A 22,200-nucleotide genomic window follows, 5' to 3' on the forward strand; every position below is an offset into this window, starting at 1 on the left:
AAGATCAAACTTCTCTGATAACATCTGGGAAGAAGAAGACATTTCCCAAATACCCACTGCCCCTAAAAGCTCCAGAGTCAGTGTGTGAGAAAGACTTTAAATGATTTCTGAATGTGCTAAAGTAACGCTCCATGCCAGTGTTTAACTGCAGTATCAATCATCTATGGTGGAGACTTCATTATTATTTTGGGGACAGTTTACTGGTGTTCAAATGTGTTAAAAGGAAGGAATGCACAAGTTAAATATAAATAAAGTAACATTTAATGTACCAAAAGAGGCCAGCAGGGGTCAGCAGAGAATCAGTTCTCACAACGCTTTGTGTCAAAGGTCAGTGAACATCTTCAATCAGTGGAATCACGATTCAGAAAAAGACCCTTAAATGATGTTTGATTTACAGACTGAAACCTTAAGATTCAACTTTATTTAGTTGAGGATAAAAATATAATTTTATTTGAATCATGACAACATCATCATTGCAAAATGTTACAGAGATTAATCCTCAGGTTTATACCAGTCATCTAATCTTACACATTTATATACAAGTTACCATTAAACACCCCAAACAGAGACTCTTTAAGGCTGCTGTTGCATCACTGTTTCCTGCAAAGAATCGTGTGCAGAAAAAGCCAAATGTTCAGAGCTTTAGCCGTCATATTAAACACTGTTTGTTAGGAAATAAAGACAGAAACGAGACACGACATGTACTTCAACATCTGGACCGATTTCATAATTCCTCTCGTCCTTTCACTTCCTTAAAGTTAAGTTTATGTTGAGAAAAAAGGATAAATTCAACAGTAAAGAACAAATGCCTCAGTTTACTTTAAACCAGGAATGTCTCATCAACTGATGACAAACAAACAAATCAGCAATAAAACATAAACAAATCTGTGCAAAGAAGGTTTAGTCAGAGCATGAGGAGCTGTGAAGTTAAACAATAAAGGACACTTTGATTTGTTAGTTTAGCGCGAGTACATAGCCCTTTATTAAATGATTAATGAGTTATCTCTGTCCTCGAGTCACACGTTATTCATTGAAATTAGTGATTTGTGTGCTGAATATACTTACAAGAAAACTACAGGATGAGTAAACAAGGGCAGGTTTGATTCATGGAGAGGAAAGAAGCAGAAGCTCTCACATCCAGGACGACAAACACCAGAATGTTGCCCTTAAATAACTCATTTATTCAGAGACGCTACTGGCAGTATGTTCAGACACGAGCAGCTCTGCTCCTGAACACAACGCTTCATTTAAAGAACCAGGAGTTGGACACGTTCTGTTGGACCGGCGTTGAATAGTTTGCACCCTGTGTGAACGGGAATAGTTAACACCTGTGCTGCTGAGCCTCAGCGGCGCTCTCTTCAGGCCGGGGCAGGAAGCGCAGGTTTATGGGCCGAGAGGGGATGAGCAGGGTTCTGGTTTTAGGCTCCACGACCGGAGCACCGGGTTCAGGCTGGACCTCGTAGTGCTGCATGAGCTGGAAGACGACACAGACTGATCAATATCTTTTTATTATGAAAGAAACCTCTGTTTGGTGTTTAAGGTTCACTTCAGTCTAGAATATTTGTTTATTACGTCTGCTATGGAGGTTATGTTTGTGTAGATTTTTGCAGGATATCTATAAAACTTGTGGGCAGATTTAATTTAATTTTAATCATTTTAAAGATTTCCTGTATTACAATTGAAAATAATTCAAATATGTGGCTGGCTTAAAGTTTGACAAAGAAGATAAACAAAAGAAAAATATGAAATATTGTCCAATAAGTAGGCTGAAAGCTAAGAAAACGAGCTGAGTATGAATCTTGTTTCTCCGTCACTCACCCTGGACAGAGCGAAGAACATCTCCATCTCCGCCACCCTCTTCCCCACACAGCCTCGCACGCCGACACCGAAGGGGATGAAGCTGTACGGGTGGTGCCGGTAGAAGCCCGGCGACACCCGTCCACAGACGGAGGTCGGATCCTCAGCACGCAGCCAGCGCTCCGGGACGAAGAGCTCGGCGTCTACAAACTGTTCTTCATCATGACAGGCGGAGTAGTGACACAGGTGGAACTGAGTCTGGACAGAAAAGAAACGTTTGTTCTTGTTATGATCTTTAAATATAAGAGGAGCATCTGGTACTGGATCTGCTCTCCTACCCTCTTTGGGAACCAGTAGTTCCCCACCACCACCTCGTCCTCCGAGATAAAGCGTCCGTTTCCAGGGACGACGGGATAAAGGCTGGAGGAGAGACGCAAACAAATCAAAGACCAAATCAGAGTCAGAATGTGGTGTTCAGTGCAGACACACCTCTGACCGTCTGCTCACCGTAGCGTCTCCTTGATGACGGCCTTCATGTAGGGCATCCTGCTCAGGTCCTCTGTGGTCGGCTGCCGTCCGTCTGGACACACGGAGCTCACCTCTCCGAACAGTCGGTCCTGAGCCCTGCGGTCCCGAGCCAGGTGGTACAAGGCCCAGGACAGGGTGTTGGAGGTCTGAGAGGAGGCAGAGGTCAGGGTCCATTACAGGGATGAGAGGCTGGAGAAGGTATGACAACTCATCCAACAGATGTCGAGATAGTTCAGTCTGGATTAAAGAAGCGGGCCGACCAACATAACGCTGCTAGAACAGATACAAATATACACACAGTCCTCCAATACTTTAACGTATTTGCACTTCTTGCATTTGTTTTAAATACTAAAATCCTGATGAAACATCCTCCCTAAAGATATGAAGTCTGGATGCCGTACAAAGAGTCCCTGTGTCAGTTTCAGGAGTTCCAGTGAGAATTGGCAGCGTGTTTTAGAGGCAATGCAGAAGAACAACTAGATAAAGCACTAAAACTCATTGGTTCATTTATGAGGTACTTTGCAAGCGCTTGTTTCTTTGTAGTGGCATTCATTGACCCAGATATTTGTGTTGTTCCATGTTGATAAAGTAAATGACTTCTAGTCAAACAATGTTAGAAAAGATCTCCAGATATGACCTTCAGCTCATACTCCACCAACAAGCCTCAACCTCTCCTGGGAATGCAGACCGACGGGCTCTGAGCCGACTCAGAGGTGCAGCTGCAAAACCAGAACTGGTTTCTGTTATTGTAGGTCTTAAGTCCCTCTGGATAAAACTCCACTTTAGCAACAGAGAATTCAGCTTTAACTTCTTTGTTTAAAGTAATCAGGAAGTCAAAGCTTGTGTCTTCAGGGCCTAACAAACAGATCTGGGTTCCGTTATCATTAAATCCATCCAAACATTACACAACATACTCAGGTCTTGTATGAGCAGGCGGAGAAATGCAGTGGGTGAAGAGAAAAAGTGAAACTGGGTCTAAAGTTTGGCAGGCCCACCTTTCTTGACCGTGAGCCATTTCGAGAGAAACAGGAAATTCCTCCGTGATGAACAAAGCTGCTGATCTGGACTTCCTCTGCTACCACTCAGACAGAGAAGACTTTATCCTACGTCTGCACTTTAAGTAAAGTTCTGGTTGCAGGACTTGTACTTGTACTTGTAACTGAGTATTTCCACACAATGGTATTGCTACTTTTACTATCTACCAGTATCTGAGTACTTCTGCCTCACTGTACTAACAGAAAACAGAGCAGTCTGCAGGGTTAATCTGCTGCAGAAGTTTGAGAAGTTTCTACATGTTTTGCTAAGATTAAGTTTAAGAAGTACGACCCTGAGCCTTCTGCTTAGCACTTATTGTATTGGTATTAGTTTGTTTCTGTACTTTTGCTCTGGTTTATGCTTTAAGATGCTTGTTTAAGAAAGGAGATGCACTGATGACTTCTGGTGACTAGTAGTTCTCTTGAATACCTATGTTGAACACACTTCCTGTAAGTCGCTAAATGACTGTAATGTAATGTGATGTAATGTAATGTGATGTAAAATCCTGATGCATTATGAAACACTGCTTGACTGAAGGCTTAAAGAGTTGCTTCTCTGTGTGGATGGTGTTTCTTTTCTGCACAAACAGCCTCCCTGTCCAGAAACCAGCAGTATGAACTGGTACCAGCAGTATGAACTGGTACCAGCGGTATGAACTGGTACCAGCAGTATGAACTGGTACCAGCGGTATGAACTGGTACCAGCAGTATGAACTGGTACCAGCGGCCCCCTCCTCACCGTGTCGACCCCCCCCAGCAGCAGCTCGGTGATGCTGATGTAGACCTCGGCTCTGCTCAGCTTATCAGAGGACAGCAGGTAGGTCAGGTACATCCCCTCTGCCGGCTCGCCGCTGCTCACCTGAGCTTCTATTTCGGCGATCCTCCTGTCGATGAGGGAGCGAGCTGCCGGAGGAAGACACAGAGAACTCTTTATTCTTCACCGACTTGTATTTGAACCCACCTCGCATGCACTTCTCCTTCAGTCGCTCCTCTGGCTGCATACCTACGTCAGAGAGGTCGTCCCAGGCCTGAACGAAGCGCCTCCAGAAGGGGAGGACGCCGCGGCTCCAGCGGGGGAACAGCACCACGGTCTCCGACAGCGTCAGCATGGCGTTGGCGGCGGCGATGAAGCGCAGCGTGTCTGGAGGAATCTCCTCCTGCAGGCAGCCCAACCTGGTCTCAAACAAGATGGAGGAGATACCTGCAGGAGGTCACAAGAGTCACGACCCGGCCCCGTGACCTCAACCTCTGTATTTATCTGTCAAACAGAAACCTCCCACCTTCAAAGCCGAACTTGTAGAGCTCAGCGGTCATATCTGAGACGGTGGCCTGGTCCTGGCTGTGACGTCTGAGGAGCTCCACCCGCTGCAGCAGGTCTCCGACCACCTGGTGGATGATGGGAGCGTAGGCCGTCACCTCCCGCAGCTTCAGCATCTTGGGGTTCAGGGCGCTGCGGATTCGGAACCACTCGGGTCCCGTGCTGGAGAGAGAAAGAGCTTCTTCAGATTTCACTCTGGAGGGGAACATCTTTCCTTTCAGACTGAACGACGTCTCCACTCACTCCACATGCAGCCCGTAGGCCTGTCCTCTCAGGTCCCGGTACTCCTTCCAGTGAGGCAGCTCGGCTCTGGACGGGTAGCGGCCCTCCTGCCGGATCACCTGAGCGATGAGCTCCGGAGACGCCACGTTGACGATGTCAAACGGGCCGAACTGGGAGCGCCAGATGGGCCCGTAGAGGCTCTTCTGCACATCCTACAAGAAACCACGTCAGTGTGGAAGAATAAAAGTGTTACAGTTTAAAGTACCTTCACAAATGTGGTGCTATTTAGAACCATTTTCTATTTGATCACATCATGAGAGCTGCAATCACTGATTTCTTTACTTTTCATATTAAAATGTTCAACTAAAATATTTATTAAATAAATATTTATAAACATTAAACTAGTCAACAGTAGAAATAGTCAGATTAGCTTCAGCTAAAACAATATGTGACAGTATTATTAGTATTATTAATCTCTGAGCAGTCTGTGCAACTACAAGTTGATTTATTTTCATGTCTTAATCACATTTTTGTTGTTTTTTGTTTTTAATTGACAGAAGAATTTGGTATTTTTTACGTTTATATTTTTCTAAACGTTGTGTGCTTTGTTGTAGCACAGTCACTGTATCTACAAAGTCTCCTGTGGAAGTTTCTGGGAAAACATTACTAAAAATGCAACAAATTAAAGGATTAAATACTGAACAAACATTGTGCTTCTCTGTGTGGATGGTGCTTCTTTTCTGCACAAACAGCCTCCCTGTACAGAAACCAGCAGTATGAACTGGTACCAGCAGTATGAACTGGTACCAGTTCATACTGGATTAAATGGATTAAATACTGAACAAACATTGTGGCCTTCTAGGCTAATATATTAATGAAACTAACCTCCTATTACTTCAATACACAGTGTATATAAAAGCACAGTTCACTCACATCCTGCTGTAATAAAAACAATAAACTCCAAAGTGCAGAAGGTGCACAAATAAACCTTTTCTCTCTGAAACACAAGCAGCTGCTGGAGCTTCCTGTGTGTGAAGTGAAGGACATGGACCTCAGGGACATGTACCTGCAGTAGGTGGCTCTTGTCTGCGTATCCTCTGAGGAACAACCAGTACAGAGTGGTGGTCAGACTGGGACCAGGCAGGTCATCGATGCTCTTCAGCTTCCCAGCCTCAGTGGTCGCCTGGTAGTTCAGCTTTCTGCTTCTTTCTCCAGAGGACCAGAGCTGCAGCCTTGGAGCGGCCTGGCCCTCCCGGAGTGTCCGAGCACAACGCCCAGAGAGCCGCAGAGCAGCAGCCGAGGAGCCCATGGAGGAATGTGAGTGTTTGTGAGTGTCAGTGTGTGTCAGTGTGGGACTCTACTCGGGCAGGATTCAGTGTACTACCCCCTGTAGGAGGCTTCTGGAAGTCACAGATCTGATTTGTTCATTCATCACACTCCTAAAGTGTCTCTGCATGGTGAACACAAAGACAATGTTACACTTGTTTTAGATGTTTAATATATATTGTTATATTTAAGATAAGATAATCCTTTATTATTATTTACAGGATTACAGCAGCAGAGGGTAAAGTGCACACAACCAAAGTAAAAGAAAAACAAGATAAATTACAATAAGAAATATTATAAATAAGCAATAAAAACAGTAAAGAATCCACAATAACTGAAATGTTATATGTACAGGTTTTTAGTGTCATGTGGTTACTCTTAAAGTGTCTCTGCATGGTGAACACAAAGACAATGTTACACTTGTTTTAGATGTTTAATATATATTATTATATTTAAGATAAAATAAGATAAGATAATCCCCATTTACAGGATTACAGCAGCATAGGGTAAAGTGCACACAAGACAAAACAAGATAAATTACAATTAAAAATATTATAAATAAGCAATAAAAACAGTAAAGAATCCACAATAACTGAAATGTGACAGAAAGACTATTGCAGCTATAATTGCACAGTGTATTTGTATTGCACTGGTTTTTAGTGTCATGTGGTTACTCCTAAAGTGTCTCTGCATGGTGAACACAAAGACAATGTTACACTTGTTTTAGATATTTAATATATATTATTATATTGAAGATAAGATAAGATAAAATAATCCTTTATTAGTCCCGCAGTGGGGACATTTACAGGATTACAGCAGCAGAGGGTAAAGTGCACACAAGAGACATAATAAAAGAAAAACAAGATAAATTACAATAAAAATATTATAAATAAGCAATAAAAACAGTAAAGAATCCACAATAACTGAAATGTTATATGTACAGACAGAAAGACTATTGTAGCTATAATTGCACAGTGTATTTGTATTGCACTGGTTTTCAGTGTCATGTGGTTACTGGGAGCAGAGCTGGAAGAAAGGATCTGCGTGAACACAAAGACAATATTACACTTCATTTTTAGATATTTAATTATATCATAATGAATGCATTTAAAACATAAACTCTGTACATTCTAATCAAACAACTCAATGCATTTTGTAAACCTTTTCTTTTTCATCCAAATCTTGTAACTAAGTTATTTGGATTTAAAAACATAACGTTGACATCTAGTGGTCAGAGAGTGTCACTGCTGTATTTGGATTATTGTATTGAATCTCCAAATAATAAACATACAATAAGTTTACAGGGGAGCTCTCCTAACAGTCATCATTATTATTGATTGAATTATTTATAATTATGTTTAATTTATTCATTGTTTACATTTACATTTGTATCACCTTAGTTTGAACACAGTGCTGATTGTATTGTCGGGAACACTGTTGTATGTATCAGTAATATATACATTTACAGACTGCAGTGACAGTTTAAAGTGTGTAATTACATCCATTGAGCTTTTATTTTGAATGATTCAACCAGAAGTATTGTTTATATGTAATTCCTTTAACTTGATAGTCTCACTGTTGTAGTTGTAGACTGTGGCCACAAGAGGGCGTCAGAACTCACACTCTAAATCTAATGTTACTTTGATATAAACTTATAACTTATTCTGGTTATAACATGTTTAGTTATATTTTGAAGGATGTAAAAGGAAGTATTCCTTACAGGCAATGCAGCTAACTTGATATTAATCCAGATGTAGTGACTAACAATGACCACAGGATGGCGACAAAACTCATTTTCTGAATATGAAGTTACCGATTGGATATCATTTTGTTGAAGCTGTTGCTTGTTTACTAACTACTTTACATGTAAAATGTTTTGAGCAGATATTAACTCCACAAACACGACGGCAGACAAGATATCTTACTAAAACACTCATTTAAATGAACAATGCAAGTGTTTTGAGCCACATAGTGACACGACCAAACGTAAAGTTAAACTAAATTTGGTACATTCACAAAAAATTCAGAATAGGCTAAATATTATTTTGTTAATCTTCTCTGGGTCATACGATGTAATATGTAAGCGTAAACGATAATCAAAGAAGAGAGTCTTACTTTCTGGTTCTTATTTCGATGTCAGATTTTAGGATATTTAAAATGAATAACACATTCAATCTTTGCTTTAAACAAACTAAAAAAACCACACGAACAAAAGTGAAATAAATATCTTTTTATTATTTTTCATTGTCATAATTGTTGTAATTATGAACACAGAGCTGTCGCAATACTCAAGAATTTTGCCAAAAAACAGCAACCATTCAACGGCACCGCTGCGTCTCTCAAGACCCAACCATGCATAAAATCTCCCATTAAAAAAAAAGTAAAATAAAAAATATATATTAAAAAATTATGCGTACCACTGATATACAGATCTGATATAAACAGGCGTATTGGTCACAAACCAATTAGAATTATAAACATGGCTTTTTAACAATACACAGAGACCAAACATGTGGGATATAATTGGACTTTTCTTATTTAAAAAAGGGTACATTTTCATTTTATACATTTGTACAAGATTTTCTTTTTATTTATTTATTTTTTTAAATCATTATTATTTTCATTTTCTCCCCTCCTACAGTCAGAATGCTCAAGGCATTTTGGGCGCAATGTCCAAATAGCACAAATTGCAGTAAATGCACGTCGACACACACACACACACACACACACACATACAAACACGCACACACACGCACACAGGAGTGGCAGCAGTGGCTTTAGACACTAAAGAGAACTACAGGTGTATCTTGGCATTTGCAGGTGACAAATACTGGTACCGAGGAGTTAATCCACGGAGGTGATAGAGGCCATCTGACGGTAAAAAAAAAAAAAAAAAAAAAGAGACATTACATTCTTGTATTGAGTTTTCTCTTTCTCACACACACACACACACACATGCGCTCACAATAACACTTGTGTAAAAATAAAAAAATAGTCTTTAAAATGTGCAAAGAAAAGGTCGCTGAACGGAGCTGCACTACAGTGACAGCCGACGAGGAATCGTGAAAAAGCATCAGTGAATCAAAGATAGTGCATAATGGTAGTGCGTATCAAGGGTTACCAGTGCTGGCGGCATTACAACAGCTTACTGAAGGCCGCCTCAAACTCAATACAACCACTAATGTTTGCAAAATGGAGGCTCTCTCTCTCTTCTGTGGGGTTTTTGGGAAATATATGGTTTTGAAAATGCATAAATTGAGTGTTGAAGGAGTTTGTTTCAGTTTAAACCACCTGTTTGTTTCCAACGAGCTAAACAAATGCCTTCAGAGAGAATCACCAGCTGTGATAAAAGTTCACCAATCGATTAATGTTTGATGAGCAATATTTTCCTCCCGTTTTAAGAAAAAGGTGCAATCAGTAAAATATTTCTCTTCACTAACACCTCGTGGCGGCTGTGAGGAACTACAACAACAAACGCATGATTCACTTGATTAGGAAATGAAAGACAACATATTTTCTTAATAATCTCCTTAAAAGTTTCCTGGTTAAAATGATGGGTAGAATAAGAATTATATGTGATTGAAATATTATTATACATCATTATTGGAGACTTTATTCTCCATATTTGTTGAATGTTTTACACCAACTGAGAACTCTCATTCCACCCTTAAATTAAATTGCACCAAACTACTTAGTTCTTTCTAGGAAATGTATTTTACATTATTATAGAATTCAAGTGTTAAAACATACCAAAGCCAGACTCAAGAAGGGCGTTACGTAACGTACCTCGATCTCTACGTACCGTTAAACAACCAGGTGGGGTCTGAACGGTTTTTTCTGTGCGGACATATTTCATTTGTGCCGGTAAAGAAAAGACTGATTGCACCTTTAATAAGTTCAGATTTAGCCTCAAAACAAGGAAGAAAGGTTTCAGATAATCCGTTTAAATCCTATTATTACTTTTGTTAAACGTGCAGCCGACTGAATATCGTATTATTAAATAGTTATTAATGTTTTGGAGGTGCTGATTTGTCAACATAAGCCGAGGAGTCACTGGTTGTAGAAACATCTCACTGCTGCACAGTTACAGAGCCAACGCTACGAACAGACGTCATAATCAACAGACAGACGTCATAATCAACAGACAGACGTCATAATCAACAGACAGACGTCATAATCAACAGACAGACGTCATAATTAACAGACAGACGTGATGGAAGCTCGGCCTACGAGGAAACAGCAGCGAGAGACAACGATGCTGAGCGGAGTGTTTGTGGTTCGACTAAAGTGACGAGTTCACATCTGATTTGGCAAAAAAAACAAAAGTACCGACGCTGTGAGAATCTGTAAACGACTTCAAGTGCGAGTCTAATCTGAGGAGTGAATGAGAGGCGACAAAACAAGTCATGTGACCCAACGGGAGCGTCTCCGTTACGGCACAGCGACGACAAACAAACGGGTACCGATGCAGCAGTGGAGGAAGTGAAGAGGCTCGTTACCTGTAAATGTACCTGTGGTTGAAATGCTGACCGCTCCAGCCTTTAGTTTGAAATACAACCAACCACAGCGTCATGCAGCCAGACATCCGGCCAATCAGCTGTGAGCTTCTCGCCTCGCAGCAGGTGGACACTCTTCAAACACACCTCTCTTCTGCTTCAAGTAATCAAGTCATGGCAGAATGACAGAAAGTCTGCAGCAGCTGAAAACATTAATGGTTATCTGATATATTTGAAATCATTGCCGATTCATTTTCTACTAATAGCTTTAGCTGTAGTTGAATTAGTGCCGTTTTCTATTTAGGTTATGTTTTTGAGAGTCGACTAGTTCATCACACACTTCAGTTTACATCCAGTGATTGGAGTTGAAATATTCTGCTCACCAGTCAGCTGATAATTTGTACATTTTCTGAACGCGAGCTGCTTAAAGGACCCGTTTGTCCCGTCATGTCTCAGCAGTAAACTTCCTCTCAGCTAATCCAGAATGTGATCTGCCATGACAAGAGCTCCACCGACCTGATCAGTGAATACGAAGCAGAGGAGAGAAGCTGCATCTGAAGAGAGAGACCAAAGCAGGAGAACCAATCCCTGTGAGCGTACCAGTCAGCTGGTACATTCAGACACATTTCTCTATTAAACCAAGCAGAGAGTCTGATGGACATTTGGTTACCAGCCAGAGCAGACAGGTGGAGCAGAAGAGATCAGCATGCAGCCGGCTCAACTCCAGGAGTCCCCTTACAGAAAAGGCAGAAGCGGACATAACGGCTGAACTGAGATCAGCTGGATTTGGGCTAATGGTGCAAAGGCAGTTTTATCCGGGAGGCAAAACAACAGTGAGAAACCTTGTGGCGAAGAACTCAGGACTGCTAAAAAACAGAAAAGGCACACGGCGAGGATCAAAGATGGAGGAGGAAGAGGAGGGGAGGTGGACAGTAAAGCAGGGAGACGAAGACGGAGAGGAAGAGGAGGCGGGATGAGGGCAGGTGACTGGAAACGGTTTTCGGAGAGTGTTCTCTGCAGCTGGGGTTCAGGTTCGTCTATAGCAGCGGGCCCAGGTCGTCACCATCCCTCTGGGTTTTGGCAGGAGACTACATTCCGGGGTCGGGTCGGCGAGATGGGGGTCCAGGGCCACTCGAGAGCCAGGCATCACCTGCTGTAGGTCCACGACAACGACACCATCCCACTCCCAAAGGTGTGAAGAGAGAAACCGTACAAACATAAAAAAGAGGAGGGCTTTTCAAAGAGTCGCTTTCCTTCAGGAGAAAGCGCTCCACCTCTCCTTGGTTGAGAAATTAAGGTGCAACTTGCGGAGAAAAATAAAATATAAATCATGTCGTCTATGGCGGTCTCCTACAAACAGAGACGGGAGGAGCCAGTACGCACCCCCCCACCTGTCGACACACCCCACCTTCTTTCAGCCAGTTCCTCCAGGTCCAGATATTTTCAGCATGGAGGCGGAGGGGGCGGAGTCAGAGGCAGGTAAGGCCGTATCTGGCAGTTCCTGCAGGCGGGCGGGGGGGCGGGGTTAAAGGTTCAGGGGTTAATGTACAAAGATGTGCCTCAGTAGCTCATCAGCAGACGGACGCTGCTTAGTCTCTACAAAGATCCGTTTGAGGAACTCTCGGCAGTGGTCCGACACGTGTGCAGGCAGCACGGGGTTGGTGGGCTGGGTGGCAATCTTAAAGATGGCCGCCATGGCCTCAAACTCTGCCCAGGGGGGTCGCTGCGTCAGCATCTCCACCACGGTGCAGCCGATGCTCCTAAAGGGGAAGAGAACGTGTTCAAACCAGAGCAGGGGGAGGAAGGGTGAACTCAGACCAGCTTTTAAAAGCCATGAAAGTGGTCTTTAAATTACAAGGTTGTTTATGTTTGACATTTAAGAGAAAACTATTTCTTGTGCACATTTTGTCTCTGCTATGGCCGCTCGGAATTTAGATTCCAGTCCTCTACAAGAGAATCCATAAACGCAGGATTTCAAACTGCGTTTTATTTCACTAATATGTTAAAAACACTTGTAAACAACATTAACTTCCCAGAAAAAAAAAGGAGGAGGAACTATTTCACATGTGAAGTCCAACATCTACTCAATTGATCAGGACAGTTTTAAGAAAACGTCCAGGTGTAACATCAGCAGACCAGGGTTTATGTGAGGCCTCACCAGATGTCAGCCTTCCTGCCGTAGCCCTCTCCACTGATCACTTCTGGACTCATCCAGTAGGGGGTGCCGGTCACCGACATGATGCCAGTTCCTGACAGACAGATGGTCTGCAGCCGCCGACTGGCCCCGAAGTCTCCCAGCTTCACGTTACCCACCGAGTCACGCAGGATGTTGGCCCCTTAAAGAAGAGAAAGAGTCCTTCAGCTGCATCTTCCCGTTTGTGTCAGACGGCTAAACATCAGAAACACCCCCCTCACCTTTGATGTCTCTGTGGACAATCATGTTGCTGTGCAGGTAGGAAACCCCCTCCAGGATCTGACGGGTGTAGCGGCGCGTCACGTTTTCCGTCAGCGCTCCGTACGACTTCAGCTGGTCCTTGATGGAGCCCTTAAACCACAACATGACAGAGATGTCAACAAGCAGGTGATGACTTATTGCTACATTAAATCCTGATTTAACGCCACAGTGAACAGTAAAGGGGAACTCACTCCGGGCATGTACTCCATGAAGATGGAGAGCGTTCGCTCCATGGTGTCCCTCAGGCAGCCGTAGTACTGGACAATACGCTCGTTACACAAGTTCTTCAGGAGCTGGATTTCACACTCCAACGCGCTCACCTCCTAAACCACCGGGAAAGAAGAGAAATGGAATCTTTCCTGTTTTCTTATTTATCATACATGCCCTCTGTCTGATACTGAACATTCCTACATCTCTCACCTTGCTGGTCTCCGGACTCTCTGGGTCAAACTGGACCTGTTTGACCGCCAGTTCCCGTCCAGTATCGGCATCATAACAGAGAAAAACCCGTCCGAAGGCGCCCTGACCCAGGAGCTTTCCCAGCCGCCAGTTTGTTGGTGCGCGTGGAGCTGAACACGTCATAAAAACACCAGATAAGTACGGGGGGGAAATAAACAGCTGCTTGTTCTGACAAATAAAATCAAAGGTAACTCACAGCGGCTGGGTGGGCTGATGTCCATCACAGACAGGGTCGGACCCGTCAGGTTGGGTTCAATGTCGCTGCCCCTCCGCGGCCTCCTGGCGGGCCCCGGGGCCTCCTCCAGGTCGGGAGTGAAGACACTGCTGCCGCTGCTGGTGCTGGGCGACTGTTCCGTCGGGCTGAAGCTCACCGGAGAGCGGAAGCCGTGGACCTGCGTCCGGCGAGCACGAGGGAAGGTTTTCCTCCCTGCAGAGCAGAGGAAGGAGAAGAGGAGAAGACAACCAGGGTTATAAACGCAGTCGTCTACTTATCCAGGCATCAGGTGTCTTTAAGAAAAATAACCCACCGTCACTGTAATCCTGAAGACCGAAGGGAATGCCGTATCGCCGAGGGTACGTCCCACCTTTCCCCGACTTCTCAAACACTGGGATTTCATATTCTAGAGAGGAGGAGGAGGAGGACGATGAAGATCCCAGAAAAACACAATTTATGGGATATCACATCCAGCAGCTGCCTGATGGAATTCAAAGTGATTTGACTTGTGACTTCAGGTTTAGGTTAACGCATGAGGGAGTATTTTATTATCTGTATTCTTCTTCATAGACAGTCCAGACTCAGACTTCCTAGAAGTCCATTTTTTACTCTATTTTGTATTCATAAGCTTCTAAAATGTTTCTCGATCTTTCAGACAAACAATTTACCTGGAAAGTCCTGGTGGTTGTCTGGGTAGCTCTGTGCTCGCGGCATCCTGGACTTCGGGTAGTCGCTGCACAGCATTAAAACAAAAGCAGGAAATATATAAGTATAAGTTTTCTTCAGACTTGGTTTGCATTTAAGAGCTTTATTGTGTAGGAAAATAGAACTAATCTGCTCTGCAGTTATGTAATATTAAACGTTTCTTGTCTCCTTGTATTCTAACGATCAACTCGAGTATGTGACTTCCTTGTATAAATAAAATGTTGAGGTCCTGACCTGTCCAGTGGGCTGTCTAATGAGGGACAGCTTCCAGACGCAGAGTTTTCTGGACTGCTCATAGACAGCGGGTCCAGCATCTGAATAAAAGAAAGAAACTCAGGAAAACAAACTCACATCCTCTTCAGTGCACTCTCAAAGCCCAAATTTTACTTTCCATATCTGTAAGATCACAGCTCTTAAAGGTGACTCTACCTGGTCCATGCTCTCAGGAATGAACTCTCCCTCGCTGTTGATGCTGGTGAAGGAGCCGTTCCTCGCTACCTGCTGGAGCGCGTCGGGAATGTACCCTGGAGGAGGGGAGCTGCGGTCTGTCGAATGGGAGCCTGGGGTGGGTCGCAGAAAAATATTACTATTTATTATTAATATTATTAATGTCTAATGGATGAACTTGAGTGAAATAGTCACAGGTAATTATTTGGGGGCAAAATAATCAAAATTTTGGATCGCTATTTGAGTTTGCTTCATGTCTGTGCATCTCTATTTAATCACCTATCAAAGCCAGCATGCTCTTCTTGTCAGCGAGCCTGAATCCTGTGTTGTCCAGCTCCTCGTGGGACGACAACAGGTCCATATTGGAGGAAGAGTTCTGGAGAAACAGGGAGAAAGTGTAAAAACACAGCTTCAGGGGTAAAATCAAGTTCAAATGTTCAATGATTTGTTAAAGCTGTTTTTTTTTTCCTTTGTACTACTACACAGTAATATACACAAAAACAAAGCTGCTGAGATGAATGTGGGAGCTGCTCACCTGAGAGGACATCTGGAGCACCAGGAGGATCTTCAGGCTCTTCATGTGAACACTTCGATCCAGCAGCTCCACGGCCTTGTCCAGGTCGTCCTGAGTGGTCAGCGGAATCACCAACTGCAGGACCAAAAAACAACTTTGGTTTGTATATCATTTATTTAAATGTCATTCAGGATCAGTAGCTAACTAGAATTACTGCCTTGCAGTCATCATTTGTCTGTCCAAATTCTTCACAAAGCCTTTTAGAGCTTCATACCTCATTGTTGGTGTAGTGAAGGTCCATCGTCTGACCGAAAGCCACTTTAGCTTTCGCCCTCAGGTCGTCCAGCTGGACAGGTCGAGGAAACTGTAAGATCCTACAAAGAAGAAGAAAGGTCAGAGGTCAGAGCTACAGGCCAGCTTTGCCAACATCAAGGTAGTGAAACTGGTCCAAGCCTCACCTCTTCTCCCCTTTGAACTCGAACTTCACTCTGACATCGTTCTGTTGGAAAAACAGATGAATGAACACTGAGACATGAGAAAACATTTTTATTGTCTCATATTTTTCTTAGAAGAATCCCTGTTTTCCAAACTTTGTATTGAATGGCGACATTTTGCCAGTTTCACATTAAAAACCTCCTCTTTCCTGGAAGGCCTTTAAGTGTTGCTTGTGTAACAGCAGCTTATCATCATGAAAGAATAATCAGAATAACGTAATGACCATAAAACGAAATTATTAAATTAATAAGTCAGAACAGTCAAGAGGCTTTTGTTCCCTCAGTGGCACTCTATTCTTGCCACGCATCTAACGGAGTGGTTACCTGGTTCTTGGGCGAGGAGGCTTTGGGTTTGCCCAGGTCCGACAGGAACGTGGCAGGACGGCTAGAGCGGTGCAGTTCGGCCAAGTCCTGCATGATCGAGTTCAGCGCCTCCTGCTCATCTGAGTGAAAATAGGATTTCAGTTTATTAAACAGATTATACTCTCTTGTTCTGTGACTCAACAAAAAGCATTTCATCATAACAACACTTGACTGCTAAACACAAAACCCATACTTCAACCTTAAAAGGCCAAATATATAAATATATATATATATATATATATAAATATATATAAATCTCATACTTAATGACAATTACAGTTTAGTTAACAGGAGCATATCGACTTAACACCTTTTATTTCTACATGTATATGGTTGATGTAAACTGAGCAACATGAGAATGAAAACTCTTCACAATAACACATGTTGTTGCCTTCGCAGGACTACGCAATATTTTCTGTGGTACTTTTTTTTTTTTACATTTCATGACGTAACAAATATTTTAGATCCTCTTTTGTTGTCTTTCCACATCAGCAGTAAGAACATGTTAGAGGCAAAGATGTCAAAGAGACATTATTCAGGGAGAAGAAACATTCCTTGGGTTAAAGGTTTGACGAAAGACAAAGCTGGCCGACTGCCAAAAATGAAGACTATCTCAAAACACACACATACCCATCATAATGGCACGGCGATTGACCCAGGAGGCCAGGAAAGAGGATTCTCCCATCAAAGGGATTCCTTTCTCCTGCAACAGCAAAGGACAACATCAATCTTGACATGCAGCTGATCGAGCTGCAAGTTAGAGCCTGAAGCTGCTGACTGATCAGCTGATCTGTAAACAGTGAAACTCTTACACAGGACTGGGTTAGATGTTAACATAACCATCACGATAACTGTAAAACAATACCGTTTAGGTTCGAGGAGATCATTTAGATTGAAGTTGTCTTATTGGTGCTCATTACTTTGACTTGCATCATAGTGGGACATGAAACTGTAACTGTACAGCTGACTGTATTATTATTATCTGTTATTTATCCTGCACATTGCACTGCACCTTGACTGCTTCTTTTGCACTTCTGGTTAGATGCTGAAACTGCATTTCGTTGTACTAGTACTTGTACTCTGTGCAATGACAATAAAGTTGAATCTAATCTAATATATATTGCAACATAAAATCCCATATCCTGTGATAAATGATTTAATATACATCAGTGGCGGAAAGGTGATTCTCTTAATTATAATGTGAAAGTGAAAACAGTATCAAAAGTATCTCGTGCAGAACTGCCCACGTCGGAATATTATATATATATATATATATATATTACAGCATAATGTTGGAGCTGGTCCAGCAAATTTAAGCAGACTCTTTTATCCAAAGCGACTTACAATAAGTGTATTCAACATAGGTATTCAAGAGAACTACTAGAACTACTAGTAACGAATACAACAAACTAATACGAATACAATAAGTGCAATAAACTAATACAATAAACTAATATGAATACAATAAACTAATATGAATACAATAAACTAATATGTATACAATAAACTAATATGTATACAACAAACTAATACGAATACAATAAGTGCAATAAACTAATACAATAAACTAATATGAATACAATAAACTAATATGAATACAATAAACTAATATGTATACAATAAACTAATACGTATACAATAAACTAATAGGAATACAATAAACTAATACAATAAACTAATATGTATACAATAAACTAATACGTATACAATAAACTAATAGGAATACAATAAACTAATATGTATACAATAAACTAATATGTATACAACAAACTAATACGAATACAATAAGTGCAATAAACTAATACAATAAACTAATATGAATACAATAAACTAATATGAATACAATAAACTAATATGTATACAATAAACTAATACGTATACAATAAACTAATAGGAATACAATAAACTAATACAATAAACTAATACGTATACAATAAACTAATAGGAATACAATAAACTAATACAATAAACTAATACGTATACAATAAACTAATAGGAATACAATAAGTGCTCAGGGTCGTACTTCTTGAAGAGTCTCCACATATATTCATGAATGGATCATCTTTGTAAGCATAACCTTAACCTGCAAAGTCACTACCTCTGAGTAAAAGGAGTAAAAGGAGTAAAAGGAAAAAGTAAAAAGGAGTAAAAGGAGTAAAAGTTCACCTCTACAGATGTAAACAGAGAGTTTGATAACTAATAAAGCAGTGTAGTGATCAATAATAAAAGTGATGCTTTGAGTCTGCAGACAGACAGACATCAGATCTGTGTTGTGACACCTCCTCCTCTTCCTCCTCCTCTTCCTCCTCCTCCTCCTCCATCACCTCCTTCACCTCCTCCTCACCACTAGCTTTAGCTTTAAACCAGCTAGCCACACATGCTAACATTTAACAACAACTGATCAGACTGAATGATTACAGAGGGGAAAGCACACCTGGCTGCTAAAGAAGCTAAGTGGCTAATGCTAACTAGCAAGCTAACAAGCTAGCTAACAAGCAAGCTAACAGGGAAGCTAACAAGCAAGCTAACAGGGAAGCTAACAAGCAAGCTAACAAGCAAGCTAACAAGCAAGCTAACAGGGAAGCTAACAGGGAAGCTAACAAGCAAGCTAACAGGGAAGCTAACAACCAAGCTAACAAGCTAGCTAACAGGGAAGCTAGCTTCCTTCCCAAGCTAGCTAACAGGGAAGCTAACAAGCAAGCTAACAAGCAAGCTAACAAGCAAGCTAACAGGGAAGCTAACAACCAAGCTAACAGGGAAGCTAACAACCAAGCTAACAAGCTAACAGGGAAGCTAACAACCAAGCTAACAAGCAAGCTAACAAGCTAACAGGGAAGCTAACAAGCAAGCTAACAGGGAAGCTAACAAGCAAGCTAACAAGCTAGCTAACAAGCTAACAAGCAAGCTAACAAGCAAGCTAACAGGGAAGCTAACAAGCAAGCTAACAAGCTAGCTAACAAGCAAGCTAACAGGGAAGCTAGCTTTCTTCCCAAGCTAGCTAACAGGGAAGCTAACAGGGAAGCTAGCTTTCTTCCCAAGCTAGCTAACAGGGAAGCTAACAGGGAAGCTAACAAGCAAGCTAACAAGGAAGCTAACAAGCAAGCTAACAGGGAAGCTAACAAGCAAACTAACAGGGAAGCTAACAAGCAAGCTAACAAGCAAGCTAACAAGCTAACAGGGAAGCTAACAAGCAAGCTAACAAGTAAGCTAACAAGCAAGCTAACAAGCTAACAGGGAAGCTAACAAGCAAGCTAGCTTTCTTCCCAAGCTAGCTAACAAGCAAGCTAACAAGCAAGCTAACAAGCTAACAGGGAAGCTAACAGGGAAGCTAACAAGCAAGCTAACAACCAAGCTAACAACCAAGCTAACAGGGAAGCTAACAAGCAAGCTAACAAGCTAGCTAACAAGCTAACAAGCAAGCTAACAGGGAAGCTAACAACCAAGCTAACAAGCTAGCTAACAAGCTAACAAGCAAGCTAACAGTGAAGCTAACAGTGCAGCTAACAACCAAGCTAACAGTGCAGCTAACAGTGCAGCTAACAACCAAGCTAACAGTGCAGCTAACAGTGCAGCTAACAGCCGTCAGAGCTACCGCTAGCCGCCGCAGCGTGTCCTCCGTGTCGCACCTGGTTCTCTGCTGCTCGGCGTCACTTCCGCGTCCTCGGGGCCGCCGCGGAGCCCCGGGCCCCGCAGCAGAGCCGCCGCGGGAAGGCCAACTCCACCCGAGTCCTGCTGCAGGAGGAGCAGCAGGAGGAGCAGGAGGAGCAGGAGGTGCACACCGAAGCACCTCCGTGTCTTCTTCTTCTACGGTTCACGGCTGTCAGCTAAGCTAAGCTAAGCTAGGCTAAGCTAAGCTCTCTCTCTCCGCTTGTTGTTCGCGTCAAGCTAGCGAGCTAATACGAGCGAGCCGGCTTAGCGGAAGTGGAGAGAGAGAGACGTGGCTGACAAAATAAAAGCCCGCATAAAGGTTTCCCCCCCCGTGGCGGTGGACAGGTTCGTGTTTTATTGTGAAAGCACTTAACCGGAAGTGGGGTTTTTTTTTTTTTTTTCCTTTTTTTTTTGTTGGACTTGACAGGTCTTAACAAAAACACAACCTGTGACGTCACAGACATGAGTTTTGTTTCCTGGATTGAAACATGTCAAATAAATACCTTTATATTTATATATATATATATATATATATATATATATATATATATATATATATATATATATATATATATATATATATATATATATATATATATATATATATATATATATATATGTATATATATATGTATATATATATATATATATATATATATATATATATATATATATATATATATATTATATATATATTATATTTTATCTACAGTACCAGTCAAATGTTTGGACGCACCTTCTCATTCAATGGTTTTTCATTATTTTTTATTTTTTTCGACATTGTAGATTAATATTCCAAACTATATATGTATATATACACAGATTTTTTAAGATAATCTACCTGCTGTTTTATAGTTCTATTTTATTTTAATTTTATTGTTTAATATCTTTTATTTATTATCTTCATTTCTTTACTCTGTCCAAAACAAATGTTTACACTGCACTGTTTGCACAAATTAAAAAATTTAAATACTCACCTGTACATAGTAAAGTTTTCATTCCATTTGTGTATTTTTATCTTGTATATTGTTGTTATTGTGTTTGTTGTTTGCTGCTGCTGCTGGCTGGCTGAGGGCTACCAAACGGAATTTCGTTGTATCACTGCAATGACAATAAATCTTCTTTATCTTTATCTTTATCTTTATCTTTGAGCTGCTGCAACACACAAGTTCAATAAAGGAATAAAGGAACATCTACCTAGCAAAAAGACAAAAAAAAAGTTACAAAGAGAGATTAATAATAATAATAATATTATTATGGAGCTATAGAAATAAAAGATGAAAAAGCTAAATATGAGCTAAAGGAGATATAAATTAAATTATAAATGACCATTGTTTATTTGTTATTAGGATGATTAAAAAATGGCAATGTATAGTTTCCAATATTATACTATATTTACTTTAAATTTGTACAAGCCATTAGTCAAGAATCTGTGAATAATTACCAATGTGGTCAAATCACTATCAGCATACCAGGTTATAAGATAAAGATAAAGAGGTTTTTATTGTCATTGTAGTGATACAACGAAATTCAGTTTGGTAGCCCTCAGCCAGCCAGCAGCAGCGAACAACAAACACAATAACAACAATATACAACACAATAACAACAATATACAACACAATAACAACAACATACAACATAATAACAATATACAACACAATAACAACAACATACAACACAATAACAACAATATACAACACAATAACAACAACATACAACACAATAACAATATATAACACAATAACAACAACATACAACACAATAACAACATACAACAATATACAACACAATAACAACAACATACAACACAATAACAACAATATACAACACAATAACAACAATATACAACAATAACAACAACATAATAACAATATACAACACAATAACAACAATATACAACACAATAACAACAACATACAACATAATAACAATATGCAACACAATAACAACAATATACAACACAATAACAACACAATAACAATATACAACATAATAACAACAATATACAACAGAATAACAACAATATACAACACAATAACAACAATATACAACACAATAACAATATACAACACAATAACAACACAATAACAACAATATACAACATAATAACAATATACAACATAATAACAACAATATACAACACAATAACAACAATATACAACAACATACAACAACTTACA

General features: G+C 41.0%; 2 protein-coding genes across 8 annotated transcripts; both read right to left on the bottom strand.

Moving 5' to 3' along the window:
• Window positions 1-354: 354 nt before the first annotated feature.
• Window positions 355-6,270, bottom strand: LOC129111512 (sterol 26-hydroxylase, mitochondrial). The gene is made up of 9 exons (XM_054623482.1): window positions 5,966-6,270; window positions 4,921-5,111; window positions 4,640-4,839; window positions 4,363-4,560; window positions 4,099-4,262; window positions 2,305-2,471; window positions 2,136-2,217; window positions 1,819-2,055; window positions 355-1,474 (listed from the first exon to the last, which is right to left on the bottom strand). The coding sequence occupies exons 1-9, from the start codon at window positions 6,206-6,208 to the stop codon at window positions 1,322-1,324; spliced, it is 1,635 nt and encodes a 544-aa protein (XP_054479457.1). The 5' UTR covers window positions 6,209-6,270; the 3' UTR covers window positions 355-1,321.
• A 2,170-nt stretch (window positions 6,271-8,440) lies between these two features.
• Window positions 8,441-20,249, bottom strand: map3k2 (mitogen-activated protein kinase kinase kinase 2). Of its 7 annotated transcripts, none has more exons than XR_008532322.1 (18): window positions 19,999-20,249; window positions 17,003-17,075; window positions 16,334-16,452; window positions 15,974-16,014; window positions 15,790-15,889; window positions 15,537-15,650; window positions 15,281-15,377; window positions 14,984-15,114; window positions 14,789-14,868; window positions 14,518-14,582; window positions 14,163-14,255; window positions 13,832-14,062; window positions 13,597-13,745; window positions 13,368-13,499; window positions 13,137-13,266; window positions 12,880-13,057; window positions 11,392-12,481; window positions 8,441-11,275 (listed from the first exon to the last, which is right to left on the bottom strand). XR_008532322.1 is itself a non-coding variant. In XM_054623478.1 (16 exons), exons 1-16 carry the CDS (start codon window positions 17,055-17,057, stop codon window positions 12,262-12,264), a joined length of 1,935 nt encoding a protein of 644 aa, XP_054479453.1. In that variant the 5' UTR covers window positions 17,058-17,503; the 3' UTR covers window positions 8,441-12,261. The 7 variants fall into 7 exon arrangements, 1 of the variants encoding a protein (XP_054479453.1); XR_008532326.1 differs by having other exon boundaries at window positions 8,441-10,875; window positions 11,105-12,481; XR_008532327.1 differs by having other exon boundaries at window positions 8,441-10,878; window positions 11,105-12,481.
• Window positions 20,250-22,200: the final 1,951 nt, after the last annotated feature.

Source organism: Anoplopoma fimbria, chromosome 22 (assembly GCF_027596085.1).
Source record: "Anoplopoma fimbria isolate UVic2021 breed Golden Eagle Sablefish chromosome 22, Afim_UVic_2022, whole genome shotgun sequence".
In the NCBI taxonomy this organism is placed as follows: Eukaryota; Metazoa; Chordata; class Actinopteri; order Perciformes; family Anoplopomatidae; genus Anoplopoma; species Anoplopoma fimbria.

Excerpts from the sequence above, each read along its gene's own strand:
- LOC129111512 (XM_054623482.1), bottom strand. The coding sequence starts at position 6,208 with ATGGGCTCCTCGGCTGCTGCTCTGCGGCTCTCTGGGCGTTGTGCTCGG. Across the intron at positions 4,263-4,362 it reads GGACGACCTCTCTGACGTAG|CTCGCTCCCTCATCGACAGG; the intron begins GTATGCAGCCAG and ends TTCCTCCGGCAG. Across the intron at positions 1,475-1,818 it reads TGTTCTTCGCTCTGTCCAGG|CTCATGCAGCACTACGAGGT; the intron begins GTGAGTGACGGA and ends GTCGTCTTCCAG.
- map3k2 (XM_054623478.1), bottom strand. The coding sequence starts at position 17,057 with ATGGGAGAATCCTCTTTCCTGGCCTCCTGGGTCAATCGCCGTGCCATT. Across the intron at positions 15,890-15,973 it reads GAGTTCAAAGGGGAGAAGAG|GATCTTACAGTTTCCTCGAC; the intron begins GTGAGGCTTGGA and ends TCTTCTTTGTAG. Across the intron at positions 14,063-14,162 it reads TCTTCAGGATTACAGTGACG|GGAGGAAAACCTTCCCTCGT; the intron begins GTGGGTTATTTT and ends TCTGCTCTGCAG.